Source organism: Sorex araneus, chromosome 2 (genome assembly GCF_027595985.1).
Source record: "Sorex araneus isolate mSorAra2 chromosome 2, mSorAra2.pri, whole genome shotgun sequence".
Classification (NCBI taxonomy): Eukaryota; Metazoa; Chordata; class Mammalia; order Eulipotyphla; family Soricidae; genus Sorex; species Sorex araneus.
In genome coordinates, this window is record NC_073303.1 from 138,272,788 (window position 1) to 138,292,286 (window position 19,499).

At 34.1% G+C, this 19,499-nt stretch overlaps 1 protein-coding gene across 13 annotated transcripts in view; it reads right to left on the bottom strand.

The window, feature by feature from the left end:
* STXBP5L (syntaxin binding protein 5L) overlaps window positions 1-19,499 on the bottom strand; it is a 313,192-nt gene that overhangs the window by 156,778 nt on the left and 136,915 nt on the right. For all 13 annotated transcript variants that reach the window (XM_055125555.1, XM_055125554.1, XM_055125553.1 and 10 more), the window contains 3 exons: window positions 16,287-16,370; window positions 10,298-10,421; window positions 2,799-2,877 (listed from right to left, as the gene is read on the bottom strand). In XM_055125555.1, coding sequence (XP_054981530.1) covers window positions 2,799-2,877; window positions 10,298-10,421; window positions 16,287-16,370 — 287 coding nt within the window. The remainder of the gene's footprint in view (window positions 1-2,798; window positions 2,878-10,297; window positions 10,422-16,286; window positions 16,371-19,499) is intronic.

Sequence of the window (19,499 nt, forward strand, 5' to 3'; positions counted from 1 at the left end):
CAGATTCAAAGTCAAGGATGGAAAACAATCCTCCAAGCAAACAACTCCATCAAAAAAGCCGGGGTGGCCATACTAGTATCCAACAACATAGATTTCAGGTAGAAAAGATTAGAAGGGACACAGAAGGCCATTTTTATTAATCAAATGATTATGTACAACTGGAAGACATCACACTCCTAAATGTATATGCACCCAATGAAGGATGAGCTAAATACTTAAAACAACTACTAACAGATGTTAAGGAGGACATAGCTAGCAACACAATAGTAGTTGGAGACTTCAACACCACCTTATCACCTCTGGATAGATCAACAAGAACAAACTAAGCAAGGAAACACTGGCTTTGAAGGAAGAAATAGAAGAGAGAGGGCTAATAGATCTATACAGGGCTTTACATCCTAAAAAAGAAAGAATATGCATTCTTTTCCAGTGCACACAGAACACTTTCCAAAATAGACCACGTGCTGGGTCACAAAACTTACCTCAATAAAATCAGAAAGTTAGAAATTTTGTGGCTGGAGCGATAGCACAGCAGGTAGGGCATTTGCCTTGCACGCGGCCAACCCAGGTTCGATTCCCAGCATCCCATATGGTCCCCTGAGCACCGCCAGGAGTGATTCCTGAATGCAGAGCCAGGAGTAACCCCTGTGCATCACTGGGTGTGACCCCCCCAAAAAAAGCAATAAAAAAAAGAAAGATAGAAATTTTATCAACTATCTTTTCAGACCATGATGAACTGAAGTTAAAATTTAATCACACAGAGGTGGAGAACCAAATCAAACACCTGAAAATTAAATAACTCAATGTTGAACAATGAGTAGTCAGGAAGGAAGTCAAGGAAGAAATCAAAAGATATCTGGAAACAAATGAGAATGAAGACACGAGCTACCAAAACATATAGGACTCAGATAAAGCCATGTTAAGGGGAAAATTTATAGCTCTGCAAGCATTTCTCAGGAATAAAGAAAGGGCCCACATAAATAACCTGACATCACAGCTCAAGATCTTAGAAAAGAACCAATAAAAGGAGCCTAAACCAGGTCAAAGGAAAGAAATAATAAAACTTAGAGCAGAAAACAATGACATGGAAAACCAAAAAACAATCCGAAATTTCAATGAAATCATGAGCTGGTTCTTTGAGAAAATAAACAAGATTGATAAACCACAAGCAAGACTCACAAAGGGAGAGAGAACCCTAATAAACCGAATCAGAAATGAGAAGAGGGACATCACAACAGAAACCAAAGAAATTCAAAAGATCATCAGAGACTACTTTGAAACTCTGTATGCCACAAGAGAACCTAGAAGAAGTGGATAAATTCCTGGATTCCAATTATCTCCCAAGACTGAACCAAGAAGATTTGGGATACCTGAATAGACCTATTACTATGAAGAAAATTGAAACTGTAATCAAAAGTTATCCCAAAAGCAAAAGCCCAGGTCCATATGGATTCATGAGTGAATTCTTCCGAATATTTAAAGAGGACTATTGCCAGTTCTTCTCAAGCTTTTTCAGGAAATTGAAGAAACAGAAATTCTCCCAAACAGTTTCTATGAGGCAAATATCTTCCTAATACCAAAAACAAACAAAGACACCACAAAAAAAGAAAACTACAGGCCGATATCCTTGATGAACACAGATGTGAAGATCCTCAACAAAATATTAGCAAATAGAATTCAAAAACTCATCAAAAAGATCATACAGCATGACCAAGTGGGATTCATCCCAGGGATGCAAGGATGGTTTAACATTTGCAAATCAATCAACATAATCGATCATATCAACAAAAGAAAAGATAAAAAAAATATGATCATATGAATAGATGCAGGGAAAGCATTCCAGATAGGTATGGGCTCACAGTGAGGAGACATGCAGGGCCTCACAGGATGGGGGGTGGAGCCGGCCCTTTCCTCCGCAGCTACAATGAGACCCTGAGTACCCTGAGTCGCCACCCACGAATGGACTCTCTGGCTCCTGATCAAGTCGCTTAAGGGCCATGATCCCAGACATTCAGTAATAAATCTCAGAACACAGTGTCTTCTGGAATAAATCTCTCCAGATTTAATTATTAAAATTTCAGAATTCCAAAATCGCACAGCCGCTACTGCGGCCACGACATGACACGCTATTCACAATCAGCAATAGAAAACAAACTGTCTAATGTTGCCTTTTCAGCTGATCTGAGTGTCAGGGTAAAATCTTTCCAACTTTATTGCTTCTAACTTCATAATAATAAATTCTGTGGGGATAAGAATGTGGCTCTCTTGAGACTTAAACCTGAAAGTTTTGTAACTTTCAAAACAAAAAGTGAATAAATATGTGAAAAGTAAAAATAAATAAATAAATAAATAAATAAAATGAAAAAAAAGAAGAATGTGGCTCTGGGCAGACTCTATGCCTTGCATGTTTAAGACCTTGGGATCAAGCCCTAGCACAATAAAAATAAATGAACCAGAATTAAAATTCTGAAGTGCATAACTTTGTGATGTACCTAATTATGTTCCTAATTATGTTGAATGAATGCTACTTGTAATATGTATAGTCACAAAGCCCTATGTATAAAGCCTATGGATGTATACATATCTGAATATTTATAGAAAATTTAAAATAGCTATTTAAAATATAAAAATGATGCAAGTGTTTATTCCATAACAATGTACCTGTTATTTATATAGAAGATTAAGCTAATAAAATACTTATAATCATGTGAAACTATGCACAGTAAAATAGAGACTAAAATTTACTTGATTTCTTATCTCTGATATTTTCCCATATCTTTCAAAGCAAAAATTCTTACCTATTTTTACAGGTCTTGTACTCTACTTTGAGAATTGGTTTACATGATTCAGATTTTCTTCCTTCTCTTGGACTTTTTCCTAAAGGAAAAAAAATTCATTAAATCTGATTTAAATTTTACTCATGAGAAAATTTTGAGTAAATTATATAAAAAGAATACAAAGAACAATTATATATTTGTTATTGTAGGATTAGCATGATAGTCAAAAACATTTTTGTTGAATTTCTGGACAATTTATTAAGCTGAGTTATAACAGTTTGCATCTATAGAAACAATAAAATTACATTTTATTTTAAAATTTTTTTCCATATAAATTTTCTCACATAATATTATTTCATTTAATCTATATGACATATAATATAAAATAATTTTTTACTTAAAGCCATTTTTTTTTCTTTTTCGGTCATACCCGGCGATGCACAGGGGTTACTCCTGGCTCTGCACTCAGGAATTACCCCTGGCGGTGCTCAGGGGACCATATGGGATGCTGGGAATCAAAGCCGGGTTGGCGATGTACAAGGCAAACGCCCTACCTGCTGTGCTATCACTCCAGCCCCAAGCCATTTATTGTTAATAGACTATAAAAGCCATTGTAGTTTCATCGTTTTTAATATCCATTAAGCAATGAACACATATGGTACATTTCATGACTTAAAAATAATTTTAATGCTATATTCTATTTGCATAAAACAAAATAATAGTTTTCATAGGAAAAAGTCATGTTTTTTATACCTCACAAAATTTTGGATGATGCTCAAAATGACAAGGAAATAAAATAAATCTGTTTCTGAATAAAAAATGCTATCTTTTTACTGGTTGAAGAAACTCTGGTACATCTATACAATGGAATACTACGCAGCTGTTAGAAAAAATGAGGTCATGACGTTTGCATATAAGTGGATCAGCATAGAAAGTATCATGCTAAGTGAAATGAGTGAGAAAGAGAGAGACAGACATAGAAAGATTGCACTCATCTGTGGAGTATAGAATAATAGACTATAAGACTAACACTCAAGATTAGTAGAAATAAGTAGCATGAGGTTGTCTCCATGGCTTGGAGGCTGGTCTCTCATTCTGGGCAACTCAGAGAAGGGAACACCAAGTAAAATGTGGTCAGAGGTCATGCGGGGGAACGGTGATGCGTGACGAATATAGACTAGAGACTGAACACAATTGCCACTCAACACCTTTATTGCAAACCACAACACCTAATCAGAGAGAGAGAGATCAAAAGGGAATACCCAGCCATAGTGGCAGTGTGGGGTGGGGGAAGACGGGACTGGGGAGGGTGGGAGAGATGCTGGGTTTACTGGTGGTAGAGAATGGACACTGGTGAAGGGATGGGTTCTTGAACTTTGTATGGGGGAAACATGAGCACAAAAATGTATAAATCTATAACTGTACCCTCACGTTGATTCACTAATTAAAAATAAATAATTTATTAAAAAATGCTATCTTTTAAATATTTTTCTGGTTATAATTGTGTCTGACAAAATTGACATTTTGATTGAATATTTGTTTCTTTTTAATTTTAATATTATCTTTGTTTTTGTATATCCACATTTGTTTACTAACACAAATTCCTATTATACAAAGTGAAGTTTAAATGCATAACTTTCAGAATAGCATAGCCAAATATAAGTAGAAAACCAAGACAGCATTATTCAACTTTATTTAAAGTACAGAGTAACAAGCAATATAAAATTATTTTATACTAAGATGAAAGACTTCTGAGGGGTGGGTAACTGGTGACAATGGTGGAGGGACGGTCACAATGATGGGATTGGTGTTGGAACATTAAATGCTGGGAACAACTATATTATTAATGGCTTTGTAACCACAGTGCTTAAATTAAATTAAGGGGGGAAAAATGGACAGTGTCAACCTACAACATGCTCCATGGTATGCTTCTTAAAGTTTCCTTCTTTTTCTTTTATTTAAACTGAAGAAGCAACCAATCATAGTTACATTATAAAAATATTTTAAAATATCTATCTTAACTGTAAATAATTTTGATGTAGGATATGTAGGATGACAATTTAAAAAATTTTTTTTTAATTTTTTGGTAGTGATTCACAGTGAGGGTACAGTTACAGATTCACACCTTTTCGTGCTTGTTTTTCCCTCATGCAATGTTCGAGAGCCCATCCCTCCACCAGTGTCCATTCTCCACCACCAATGAACCCAGTATCCCTCCCACCCCCCAATCTCATCCCCCGCCCCACCCTGCCTCTGTGGCAGGGCATTCCAATTTGTTCTCTCTCTCTCCTTTGGGGTGTTGTGGTTTTCAGTAGGGGGACTGAGTGGCCATCGTGTTCAGTCTCTAGTCTACTTTCAACACGCATCTCCCTCCCCGCACAGGATCTCCAATCACATATTACTTGGTGTTTCTTTCTCTATCTGGGATGACTTTCCCCCAGCGTGTGAGGCCAGCCAGCTTCCAAGCTGTGGAGTCAACCTCCTGGTATTATATACTACTATTCTTGGATATTAGTCTCCTACTCTGTTGTTTTATATTCCACAGATAAGTGCAATCTTTCTATGCCTGTCCCTCTCTTTCTGGCTCATTTCACTTAGCATGATACTTTCCATGTTGATCCACTTATATGCAAAGTTCATGACTTCATCTTTTCTAACAGCTGCATAGTATTCCATTGTATACATGTACCAGAGTTTCTTTAACCAGTCATCTGTTCTCGGGCACTTGGTTTTTTTTCCAGATTCTGGCTATTGTAAACAGTGCCTCTATGAACATATAAGTGCAGATGTCATTTCGACTATACTTTTTTGTTTCTCCGGGATATATTCCCAGAAGTGGTAGGATGACAATTTTGTATGTTGACTTCCTTTGTAAGAATCTTTGGTTCAGGGGTTTCTGATGTTTTTGTTTGTTTGTTTGTTTTTTAAATTTAGTCACCATGAAATACAAAGTTATTGATGTTTGGGTTTCAGTCAAGCAATATTCCCACCAAAATACCAATCCCTTCACCAGTGTCTACTTCCCTACACCGATGTCCCCAGTTTCTCCCCTGCCTCTATGACAGGCACATTTTAAAATAAATTTTTGGCACTGTAGTTAACATAGGACTGGAGTGATAGCACAGTGGGTAGGGCGTTTTCCTTGCACGCAGCCAACCTGGTTTCAATTCCTCCATCCCTCTCCAAGAGCCAGGCAAGGTACCAAAAGTATATTGCCCACACAGCAGAGCATGGCAAGCTACCTGCAGAGTATTCAATATGCCAAAAATAGTAACAAGTCTCACAATGGAGACATTACTGTGCCTGCTCGAGCAAATAGATAGCAACGGGATGACAGTGATACAGTGATTAAAAAATAAAATTAAAAATTATGATTTCTCATCTATTTTCAAAATTTTTGAGAAAATTGAAGAAAAATTCTTTCTAATATTTTCTTTGAGGTCAACACTATTCAGATATTAAAACCCAAGCATCTCATACACACACACACACACACACACACACACACACACACACACGAAAACCAGACCAATGTCTCTGATGAACACTGAGGTAAAAATACTCAGCAATACCTTAATGAGCCAAATTCAACAATATATTAAATGAGTCATACATCATGATCATGTGAGATTCACTTCAGAGATATAAGGTTGGTTCAACATAGGCAAATATATTAATGTAATGCATAATATCAATAAAAACATTCTATCAAAATACTCTTTGAAAAACTAAGCCAATAAACTGACTTACTATATCATAATACTAAAATCTGCTGTAAGTTTAAATGAAATCAAGCTATAAAATATTATTTATAATTGCATCAAATATTCAAATACTTTGAAATCAACTTATATAAAATAAACTTTAGTTGAAAAATAAATTCACTAAAAATGAACTATAAAAAAATATCACAAGGAAATGGAAATACATTCTATATTCATGGGCTGAAAAAATAAGCACTGTTAAAATGACCAGCCTATCCAATGAATAACAAGATTCAATCCCTATAAAAATTCCAATGGCAATGTTTAGGTTATGAACAAATATTACTAAATTTATATGGAACAACAAAAACCATGAATAGTCAAAACAATACAGAATAAAAAGGAGATGGAAAATATTCAGTTCCCTGGCTATAAAGTATACTATAAACCTATATTAATAAAAATGTTTTTGGATAAAAGTAAACATTTAGACTAATGGGATGGAACTGAGATCCCAGAGATAGACCCTCATATTAACAAGGAACAATTAGTATTTGAAAAAGTAGTCAAGAGGGGCTGGAGTGATAGTACAAAGGGTAGGGTGTTTGCCTTGCATGCGCCTGACCCAGGTTCGAATCCCAGCATCCCATATGGTCCCCGGAGCACCACCAAGAGTAATGCCTGGGTGCATTAGCCAGGAGTAACCCCTGTGCATCGCTGGGTGTAACCAGAAAACAACAACAACAAAAAAGTAGTCAAGAGCATACAATGGGATGAAAAAATATTCTTCAATAAGAGTTTGGAAAATTGGTCAGATGAAAAACCTTTAAAATGAACCAGTATGTTAGACCAAGCACACAGATTAATTCAAAGTGGATTAAAGACTGCCCATAAATTACATGTAAGAAAATGTAACATAAAAAACATTCCATAGTATTTGCTTTAGCAGTAACTTCATCAATTCAACTTCATTAGTAAGGATAACAAAACCTAAAATAAAAAAGGAGTACCTCAAAACCAAAAGTTTCTGTTTGAAAAATAACCTATCAGTAAAACAAAAATACATCCTACTAAGTAAGATACTGGCACATCAGCCATCTAACAAAGGGCTAATAACAAATATACATGAAGCACTAACAAACCTCAACAACAAAAACCCCATCGAAGAGAGTTGAACTGATATTTTCCAAAGAAGATACACAAATGAACAAGAGTAAAACTCTCATAATTGTTTGAAAATAAAAATAGAAGTGACCATGAAATACCACAAAGAATGTCCTACTAAAAAAACCAAACAGAAACAAGTGATAGTATGAGTGCAGAGAAAGAGGAACCCTCATTCATTTGGAGAATGAACCCTTAGATTTTGAAAAAAAAAATTGAGGGGAAAAGGGACGAAAGGTAAGAGTACTACAGATTGTGGAGGAAGAATAGTTGTACTTTGGTGATGGTTATGGTGTGATAACACTGCAACCCTAAAACTCACAAGCATTTATACTCTTGTAAACTAATGCTACCCAAATATATTTTTAAAAGATAAAAATTTATGAATGAGCCATATATCCAAAACAGATTCAACAGAACGGAAAACATGAGATCTAAGCAGGAACCACCAAAACTCTGTAATGTGCCTGTCAAGTTGACTGGTAAGGGTGGAAGGGAATCAGGGAATATTAGGAGGGAAATTGACATTGGTGGAGTTGAATGGTGTTGAATATTTGTATGCCTAAAACTCAACCAAAGTCATACCTCTTTAATAAAAAAAATCAAAAAAAATAATCAAAATACTAGAGTGGAGAAAATGACTTTATGTACAGCAAAACCAAATATCAAAACAAAAAGTTTTCTCACTGATAAATCAGTAGGCAATGTGGCAACATCTATAAAGTGTTTAGAACATTAGGGCTGGAGTGATAGCACAGCAGGTAGGTCATTTGCCTTGCATGCTGCTCCCCTGGTGTGGAGTCTGGTGGCATGGTTATCGGGGCCTCATTTTTTCCTCTGGTAGGTTCCCTTTTATTCCTTACCCTACCAAATTATACACTTTTTGTTGCAAATGGTGTGAAATATGCTCCCTTCTGGGAGAAGCAGTCATGAGTTCTGGAGGGTGGTGGATGAGAAGATTATCTGTCACCAGCAGGAGGTGGCTTATCGGTATAACCCCTGGTTTTTGGAGTTTGTGGGAAGCAGGCAGAGGATCTCTGCTCCTGGGTCCCATTGAGCCCAGAGTCCAAGACCACACAAAAAAACTTTGTGATACATATATATATAATTAGATATAATAAATGTATATACATAATATATAATAAATATATAATATATGTATATATCTAATAAAATACCACTCAACTAGAAATACAGGTGAAATCCAAAGTGAGTGAAAGTGCGGTGGGGGGAACACGCTAAGTGAAATAAGCCAAAATGGGAAAGATAAATGCCAACTTTTCTCACCCATGTGTGGGGTATATATAAAGAAACAAAGCAAGAGAATGGGCAAATTCTTGGACTCTAACCACAGAAATAAAGTTATTAGAGAGGAAAAGGAATGGGGTTTAACGTTGGCAGGGGTCCACAGGACTGTGATAGAGAGATACTGGTACACTGGTGTAGTACAGTTAATATGGATATAGTTAATCAGGTGAGTCGCAGTATATCCAATTAATCCAAAAGGAACTTATGTAAAAGTAAACTGGTGGGATAATAGAAGTAAATAGAAAATTTCTGACTAAATCATTTTACACCATTTGCAACAAAAAGCGTATGATTTGGTAGGGTGAGGAATGAAGGGGAACCTACCAGAGGAAAAAAACTGAATAGAATGTATAGAAAATATCAATTCAAGGATTCCACAATGACAGTATTTTAATAATACATCTAAATGTACCTTAATAAAGAAGATAGGTTAAGTGTTATAATAATCTAATAATACAAAAAAGACAGAGTAACTCAACATAGAATAATTTTGTAATTTATGTCGCCTATTATAAAACATATACCATTGTTTTTTAAATTTGACACTATAAAAATATTTAGAAAATAAGATGGAATGTATTAGGTTCTGATTCCTTATACTTATAAGCAAACAATGGTGTGATATAAATATGCAACTCAGATCATCACCAATATTCTCAGAAATAATAAGGTCATTTAAATATATTCATACAATTGAAATTACTTCCTAACTAGTAATGTAGGTAGATCCATCATAAATCCTTTATAAGATTAACATAGCCTATAATTAAAAAATCAGTCTTTATCATTTAAAGGCATTAAATAGCAAAACAGAAGTGGTAGAATCTAAAATTAATGTTTGTATTTATATATAAAGTAAAATAGAGATTAGGATTGATCTGTAACTCTCTTAACTTTTGGTTGCTTGTTTTTGGGACAAACCCAGCAATACTCAGGAGTTACTCCCTGCTCTGCACTCAGGAATTAATTTTGGTGGTACTCAGGGACCATGTGGGATGCTGGGGATTGAAACTGCGTTGGCCACATGCAAGGCAAGCAGCCTACCCACTGTATATTGTACTATTCTTGCTTTAGCTTCTTGATCCCTAAAACTGGCTAAGCTTCCAATATTGCTCTTATGTTTAAAAAAATCAATTTATTTGGTCTTTATCCAAATATAGCTGGATTAATAAGAAATAAAGAAAGTTTGGAGCATAATATGGGAATCAGAAAGAGAAAGAAAGATATCCAGAGTTAGGAGTCATATACTATCACCAGTTTCCACCAAACATACAGATATTATCATTTCTACTCAAGTCAAGTCACTGTGTCTAGCGGTTCATTTTTTGAAGGCATACATCTTACCATGTGGAATTGTTGTCTGGAAAGGACGACTTGGGCTTTTCAGGTTCCATAGAGTCAAACTGCCATCTGAATGGCTGCACATGAACTGTTTGCCCTCATGATGCCAATCAATTGAATGAATAGCCTAATGAAATAAAAATTAAAGAGAAGTAGGGGGGGAGGTGATATATCATTCTATTTTCAAAGTGAAGAAATTCTAACATAAAATTATTATAGAAATAAAGCTTAGCAGTATATAATTTTTCTGATCAAAATTATACTCTTTCAAACTACTATATGCTAAAAAGGTTAAAAAGTAATCTAAGAAAAATAAATTTCCTGATATCATTAAGTCCCAGAATTTTTATTATATGTAAATCTTGTTCTTTCTAAATCCTAAAATATTTACAAAGAAATTTAAGGAAGATTATAAGAAGGTAATTTCTGTTTATGAAGAAGTCTAGTTTCACTTAAAGTAGACAAATTATAAATAGTGTAAATGTTACCATCTAAGGGTTTTCATTTTAAATACTCTATGCACATTATCTCATTACTCATATAAAGATAATTTAATCATATAATTTTTCCAAATTAAACTTGGTTAAATAGGCTAAAACATTGAAATAATATTCAGGTAATACCACTCATACCAAAATCTAACTACAAAATCCATAATTTTAGTGGTTGTACCACATTCCTTAACACACAATTTAAAGTAAGAAAGGCTTACTATTAAAAAAATTAATTATTGCATATTAGTAGTTGGGCTGGAGCAATAGCACAGCAGTAGGGCGTTCGCCTTGCATGCCGCCAACCCGGGTTCGATTGCTCCGCCCCTCTTGGAGAGCCCGGCAAGCTACTGAGAGTATCTCGCTTGCACAGCAGAGCCTGGCAAGCTACCCGTGGTGTATTCGATATGCCAAAAACAGTAACAACAAGTCTCACAGTGGAGACGTTACTGGTGCCCGCTCAAGCAAATCAATGAGCAACGGGATGATACTGACAGTGACAGTGACAGTGATTAGTAGTTGGTGGGCCAAAAACTGACAGGAATCTGAGCCAGAATGTTACAAATGTAAGGCATGTGTTTTATTACTTGAGACAAAACACTGGTCCCTGAAAGTTTCATATTATCAGATTCACTCTTTTGTCTTTTGTTGTGAATTAAATAAAGCTAATTATTCCATTTCCTAAGTTGATTTATTGCTACAGGTAGCATAAGTAGTCTTAAATAAAGTAGAAACTCAATAAAATATATGTTGAATGATTAAGTAATTAATATAACATTTCCACATAACTGACATACTTTTTTTGTTTTTTAGGTCACACCTGACAATGCACAGGGGTTACTCCTGGCTTTGCACTTAGGAATTACTCCTGCCGGTGCTCGGGAGACTATATGGGATACTGGGAATCAAACTTGGGTTGGTCATATGCAAGGAAAATGTCCTACCCACTGTGCTATCGCTCCAGTCCCATGATATATTTTCTAAATTAACAAAGTATACATAGAATTTGGGTAGTTCTAAGAATAGTAAGAAAGTCTACTTAGTAGGCATAAAAACAATAGATACATGTAAGGCAGTATTTTCTTTAGAGAAGCATTAAAAATTGATAGACTTACATAAATTAATATTAACATTTAGTTTGGAAACTTTAAAAGTAGTTATATATTGATTTTATACTGCTACATGTTGCTACCTATATTATAAATGTAATAACAGATGGTATAAATTAATATTAATACTTGTTTAGAAACTAATAATATATACATTAATTTTATACTGTCACATGTTACTATCATATTATAAATATATATTGATAGGAATATATTAAATTACTAAAAATAACTCTCAAGTGATATATATAAACTTATTTAATTCTATACAAATATTTAACATATACAAACATAAATGTTACAAATATGTTACTATTGAAGTTTCTAAATAATATTTATTAGTTATTGATAGTTAACTGAATAATTATTAAACATATAAAGAAAATAAAATATAAGCTTTATCAAAAAGCAAAGATTAAATTTAGTAGAAAAGGTTATATGACAGCCTGAACTTGTGTTTTTTGTCACCCTCGTCCACATTACTAAGCACAAAAGACTTTTTCTTGCCAGGATCCAGTAAGTAAGAGGGGAAAATAAGACTCTTTTTAAAAATTTTGTCTTCTCTGTGTATTTCTTCCCACCTTTGTAGCTTTCTTGAGAGAAATGCAATTTCTTCCTTTCTCTAAATAGTAACTTAATGAACCTCAAATTTAAGTTCTCCATATCTGCATTACTATAAGTGGTGGAGGCAGAGAGAGTGCCCTAGCCCTAAAACTTTTTTCTGAACTTCAACCTTCTGTTGAGGGTAGAAATGAAAATAATAGATACAACACATAAGCAAAATAAGTATTATATCTGAAATATACACATTTAACGAAAGAGTAGCATACACTTTGCTACCAAAAAAGACTGTAAAAGAGTATTTTATGGAAGAGCTGACATTTGAACTGGTGTTACTACTGAATGTTTCATTTCTGAAATATGGTCTAAATCTGGTAAAGTAAAAAGAGAGCATTAGAACCTCAAAGTTTACGAGATAGAACATTAACTCATCTGTATCTTAAAATCATTTCTTGTTAGTACGATACACCAAAAAACTTGGATGCTAACTAATCACAAAAAAACTATGATTAGTTAAAAAACTATTATGTTCACTCGGGCAAAAGATAACAACCTAAACCAGGACACAATATGAGAATGAATAAAGAGGAAATAAAAAATACTATGAAAAGCAAGATCAAGACTATAAAATTAACTTTATAGGATATATGAAGAAATATGACTGAGACTTCCAAACTGAAATACATAATCGTAACTTAAAAATGAAAATAAAGATCAGGCCTTTAAATAAAAATCCAGTGCCAAAGGGATATTTATCTGGACTACACATATTCAGATTTAGAGCTCAGGAGAGTGATAAGAGTTAAAGTAATATTGACTTACTTTTATTAACATAAAGTATTCATTTAAAATGATATGAAAGAATAGGCACATTAATGTAAATCAGAAGACAAGCAAGAAGACAGAGACTCTTCAATGTAATTTAAGGAGAGCTAAAAAAAGACGATCATGGAGGAGTGTAAATGATGTAGAAAGACACAAGGGGAAAAATGGTTCATGAAAAGTAATAGTTTTAATGAGAAGTTTAAAGGGCTATGAAGGTGTGACTGTTAAGTAATGAGAAAACTGGTGACTCATAAGAAAACATTTCTCTCATCTATAAGCATTATAGATGATTTCTAAACATGAGAGGTAAAATGCTGAGGCAATTAAGAAAGTTTAGCAGTAAAATTAAGTATGTAACTATATACTGAAATGATAGTATATATAATTATAAAAATGAACAGATGATTTACATGCACATGTACATATGTATATGGAAAGTGTGGCAGTAAAATGAAGTATACAATTAGCTCTATTAAAATAAAAGGACAGTATACATTAAAGTAAGTGGTAGAATTAGACAAATCTACTATTTACTCTAAAATTTTTTAAAAGTATTTATTCATTTTCAGGTTTTGGAGAGAGAAGGGGACTTTTGTCACACCCAATAGTGCACAGACATTACTCTGGGTTCAGTGCTCAAGTGTCACCCCTAGCAGTTTCAGAGACAAAACAGGATCATCCATATGAAACACCAGCACCTTAACCCTGGTACTACCTCTCTGGTCCCCATTTTTTAAACTTAAAATATAAAACACAACATTTAAAGCTACATTAAGATGAGTTCTAGGTATATATAATTTTGTGCTCTTCTTTTTTTTTATATTATTATGAAACTTTAAACTTTATTTAGTCTCATGAGTTTTTTTATTTTATTTTATTTTTTTTATAATTTATTTATTTTTAATTAGAGAATCACCGTGAGGGTACAGTTACAGATTTATACACTTTTGTGCTTATACTTCCCTCATACAAAGTTCGGGAACCCATCCCTTCACCAGTGCCCATTCTCCACCACCCGTAAACCCGGCGTCCCTCCCACCCTCCCCACTCCCATCTCCCCCCCACCCCACCCTGCCACTGTGGCAGGGCATTCCCTTCTGTTCTCTCTCTCTAATTAGCTGTTGTGGTTTGCAATAAAGGTGTTGAGTGGCCGCTGTGTTCAGTCTCTAGCCCTCATTCAGCCCGCAACTCCCTTCCCCCACATGGCCTTCAACTACAATGTAGTTGGTGATCGCTTCTCTGAGTTGCCCTTTCCCCGGAACGTGAGGCCAGCCGCGAAGCCATGGGGTCAACCTCCTGGTACTTATTTCTACGGTTCTTGGGTATTAGTCTCCCACTCTGATATTCTATATACCATAGATGAGTGCAGTCTTTCTATGTCTGTCTTCTGACTTAAATTTTGCTAGCCACTATTTAAGCATTTGGTTGCAAAATTGCTTTCACTCTTTGTAAGGCTAGAAATGTTTTTCCATGTTTTTAAAGCTGTAGGAAAACATGCTAATTCAGCATTTTCCTCTGAATGTTTTTGTAGCAGTTCTATTTAAGTTTTAATTGGTTTCTATACAGTGTTTAATTGGTGTTTGGACTTTTACCCAGATGATATTTGGGATCTTATTTAGCTGCCCTCATGAAACAGGATACAATCTACAATCTGCACCAACGTATTATACTCTGTGAATTTAATAAAATGGAAATTCTTGTAAAGTTTCCTAGGGTCTTCTTTCCTTATGATTCAAGGGATGTTATTAACGAACATAATTATAAGCCTAATTTGCTAGGACATTTTTTAAATCAACCATGACCCATTTGTTTTTGAATTCTTTATTGCTATGACAACTATCTTGTATATACAATTAAAATTTTAGTTTGAGAAAAGCACTAAGATGTGAACAAGGGAGGGATCACCTGAGATAGCCAAAGGCTTACACCTAAGTACCAAAACATCAATATTTCACTGTTATGAAAGAGTGTGAAAAAATCACATAGGTGAGGTATTCTAAAAGAGGTTTCATTCTAAATTTTTACTTTTCTACTTATGTTAACGTTGCATTAGTTCTCTTAGACATAAATCAGTTGATTCCTATTTTTAAAAATATTTTTATTGAGAATTAAAGATACACAGCAAAGTAACAACAAAGGTCCAAAGATAACATGAGAGAACTAATCCACACAATTGAGTTGGGATGGGGTTGGATAGAAGGGTCTTTAGGGCTATGTGCATTAATTCTTTAACATTCTTCCCATATGTATTTGTGATACCAAATAGAGATTTCTCCCCGCATTTCCTTCCTATCTCTCCTTCAAAAATTCTTAAAAAAATGTAAAGATAATAGTATAGTGAGCTACTTTTATTTCCATAGCCACTTTTACTTCCATACCTAGTTTTTACTTTTTGCCACCTAGTTTCACAGTTTTCACTTTTTCATCTTCTAAGGAGGAAATGTTTAATAACATAAAAAACTACTTCTTAATAGATGTGAATTCACTGCTTTGTCTAAATAAAAACTTAACAGAGTTTCAACTATGAACAGTATGTCAAGATATTAAATATTATTCATTAAACTTCCTACTTTCAGAGAAAAGTATTAAAAAACTAGGTGTTTCAAACTGACCACTTACATTTTATGCTTCAGAAAAAGAATTTATTAAGGAAGGAATGGAAGGTATCTTTTGAGACCTCAAGGATAATTTGGTAAGACACAAGCATAGAAACTAAAGAAAGGGAAAGGAATTTTGATAAATTCAAGACATGGTAACATAGTTACAGGTCCCAAAATATAGAATGTGCCAAAAAGGGCCCCATTATAAGCAATAAAGGCAGAATTACCACTCAGAACAATCAGAGCTGCATCTGTGCAAATGCCATAGGCAATGTGAAACAACACTGTGTCAGAATGGGAAGTTTTCAAATGATAAAGATATTGATAACATAAAAACTGAAAACTTAAAAACTTAATATGTACAAAGTAACAATAGTTTAAAAATATTTCAATAGAAATTACTTACTTCATCATAATAAACTCTCAGGTCTGCTCTTTTAGATTTCAAGTCCCAGAATACTACAGTACCATTTTCATAACCTATCAGCAGCTGGAAAACAACAGAATAACCATTTTATGTAATTCTAATGTTAATCTGTACTTGCTTCAAAAGGTTTAATGTTAATACAATAAAACAAATTACACTACATAATGACATATTAAAGAATACCATTTTAAAAAGGAAAAAGCTTTAAAACTAAGGTAAGTATATTCTACTTCAATACAAGTATTTGTCATACAGTAAAATCTGCTATTTCTGGGCCAGAGAGATAGTACAACAGGAAAAGTGCTTGCCATGCATGCTACTGATCCAGATTTGATCCCCAGCACCCTATGTGGTTCCTTGATCAGTGCCAGGTTTGATCCCTAAACTCAGGGCCATGAATAAGCCCAGCACAGACCATGTGTACCCCCCCCAAAAAATGCCAAAAAATTGAAGGTCTACATTATATAAAAATAATACATAAATTGCAAAAATATGATAAAAATGTGGCAACAAATTGGATTCAGATTTCTTTATATACAACAGGTGCTCAGGGAGCCTGAGGAGCATTCCCAGCAATTCTCAGCCAATAAGCATGGCATTTTAGTGCTAGGCCTCAGGATGCAGTTCTTTAGCCCTGTAGAGTTCTGTCAGTATTTTAATTTGAATTAATTTATATATCATCCGAAATTTACAGATAGTCAAGTTATTCTTAACAAAATAGTTGATAATTGTTTACAAATAAAGAAGACAATAAACTAAATGTATTTGTGGGAGGTATACCTGGCTGCACTCTGGGCTTACTCCTGGCTCTGTGCTCAGGGACCCACATGAGATGTCAGGGAGCAGACCTAGGTCAGCTACATGCAAGGCAAATGCCCTACATGCTGTACTATAGTTCCAGCCCTATATGTACTTGTAAGAATAGAAGTTGAGAACAGACATAATTATAGAATAATCATATTTAAGATAGTTATTCAATAGTTAATAATTATAATTCTATAGTTATAATTAATAATTCTTACATTAGTTATGTTTAGTATATGTGCATATACTAAACATATATATACATACCTCTCAGAGAGCCTGTCAAGCTACCAAGAGTATCCCGCCCACACGGGCAGAGCCTGGCAAGCAACCCGTGGCATATTTGATATGCCAAAAACAGTAATGATAGGTCTCATTCCCCTGACCCTGAAGAGCCTCCAGTCATTGGGAAGGACGAGTAAGGAGAGGCTGCTAGAATTTCAGGGCTGGGAGGAATAGAGATGTTACTGGTGCCTGCTCAAGTAAATCAATGAACAATGGGATGACAGTGATACAGTGATAGTTATGCTTAATAATTCTAGAACTATTAATTCTATTTTTAAAAACAATGTAATTTATTTATAATTATATAAAAGTTCTTAATTACAATAAGAATTATATAACTATAGAATTATAATAATTGACAGTTTTATTTTTGTTAGTCCTTCACTGATTAAATAAAACATATATAAAGACAATGTTATGACAGTGATTATTCTTTTTTTAAAAAATTTTATTGAATCACCGTGAGATAGTTACAAGCTTTCATGTTTGGGTTGCAATTACACAATGATCAAACACCCATCCCTCTACCAGTGCATATTTCCCACCACCAATATCCCTGGTATATTCCCCCGCCTCGCACCGTCCCCCGCCTTCATGGCAGACAATGTTCCCCATACTCTCTACTCTTGAGCATCATGGCTTGCAACACATACACTGAGAGGTCATCATGTTTGGTCCATTATCTACTTTCGGCACACATTTCCCATCCCGACTGATTCCTCCAGCCATCATTTTCTTACTGATCCCTTCTCTATTCCATCTGCCTTCTCCCCTCCACTGATGAAGCAGGCTTCTAGCTATGGGGCAATCTTCCTGGCCCTGTATCAACTGTCCATGGGTGTCAGCCTCATGTGATGTTATTCTTATGTATATGTCTTAAATTTTCTTGAAATGCACTAATAGTATTTCTCAGATGAAAATCTTTATATGGTGCATAAGGATGTTTTAGTAATTTGAAAAAGTGGGTAAAACTGAAAATATAGCTGTGCTTATATTGCAATTACTTAATTTACTTTGCCGTAACACTTCATCACTATCTCATCATTTTAAAACAGAACATATGCACACACACACACACACACACACCCCTCAAATCAGCTCACAGAAAATAAATAAAATATATAAATATAATCATAAAAGCAATATTTTTGAAACTATGATATATACAATTTTTATTTTAAACCACACACAACACATTTCAAAACTGATGTGATTAAAAATTGAGCTTTACATACTAAATTAACGGCTGAAGCAATAGTACAGCTGGAAAAGCACTTGCTTTGTACATGACAAAGTTGGTTTGACCCTGGTACCATATATGGTTTCCCAAGTCTCCCGTGAGTGATCTTTTGTGTAGAACCAGATAGGTGTGGCCCAAACAATGTGATAATGTAATAATTAGTTGTAATAATGTAATAATGAGTTGCTAAGTTAAAAATGTGAGAAATTTTTCTTACACTATGTCTAAAAATTTTAATAGAGAATATTTTAAGTAAAATTTATATAAGATGAAATATACTTGTCAAGATGTGTTTTAATTTCATATAAAACCATTTAACATACTGTAGAAAGTGATGAAAATAAAATTTCTATAAAATATATGAGACAAAATTCCTACAGAGAATAAGGAAAGGAGATTTGTAAATATAAAAATTTTGGAAAATATGAAATGCAAGAATATATATAACAAAATCTTTCAAAATCTGAGCCCAAGTTATAAAGAAAATATAGTACTGTAGCACTGTCATCCCATTGTTCATCAATTTGCTCGAGCAGGCACCAGTAACATTGTGAGACTTCTTTTTACTGTTTTTGGCATATCATATATGCCACGGGTAGCTTGCTGTAAAATACATTATTATTTTAATGTAAGTATTATAAAGAAAAATTTTAGTAAAAAAGTATTAGCAACAGCCTCATTAAGTCACAACATGTAAAATACTGGATGTCAAAATGTTGGAAATTACTTAAAAAATTACATGATTAAAAAATAAGAACTATGAAAAGACATTAGAATCTTTCAGTGAATTAAGAAAGAAAATAATCAGCATTGACATTAAAGATATCAAACAAGGTCACTCTGAGACTAAGACAAAAATGGAA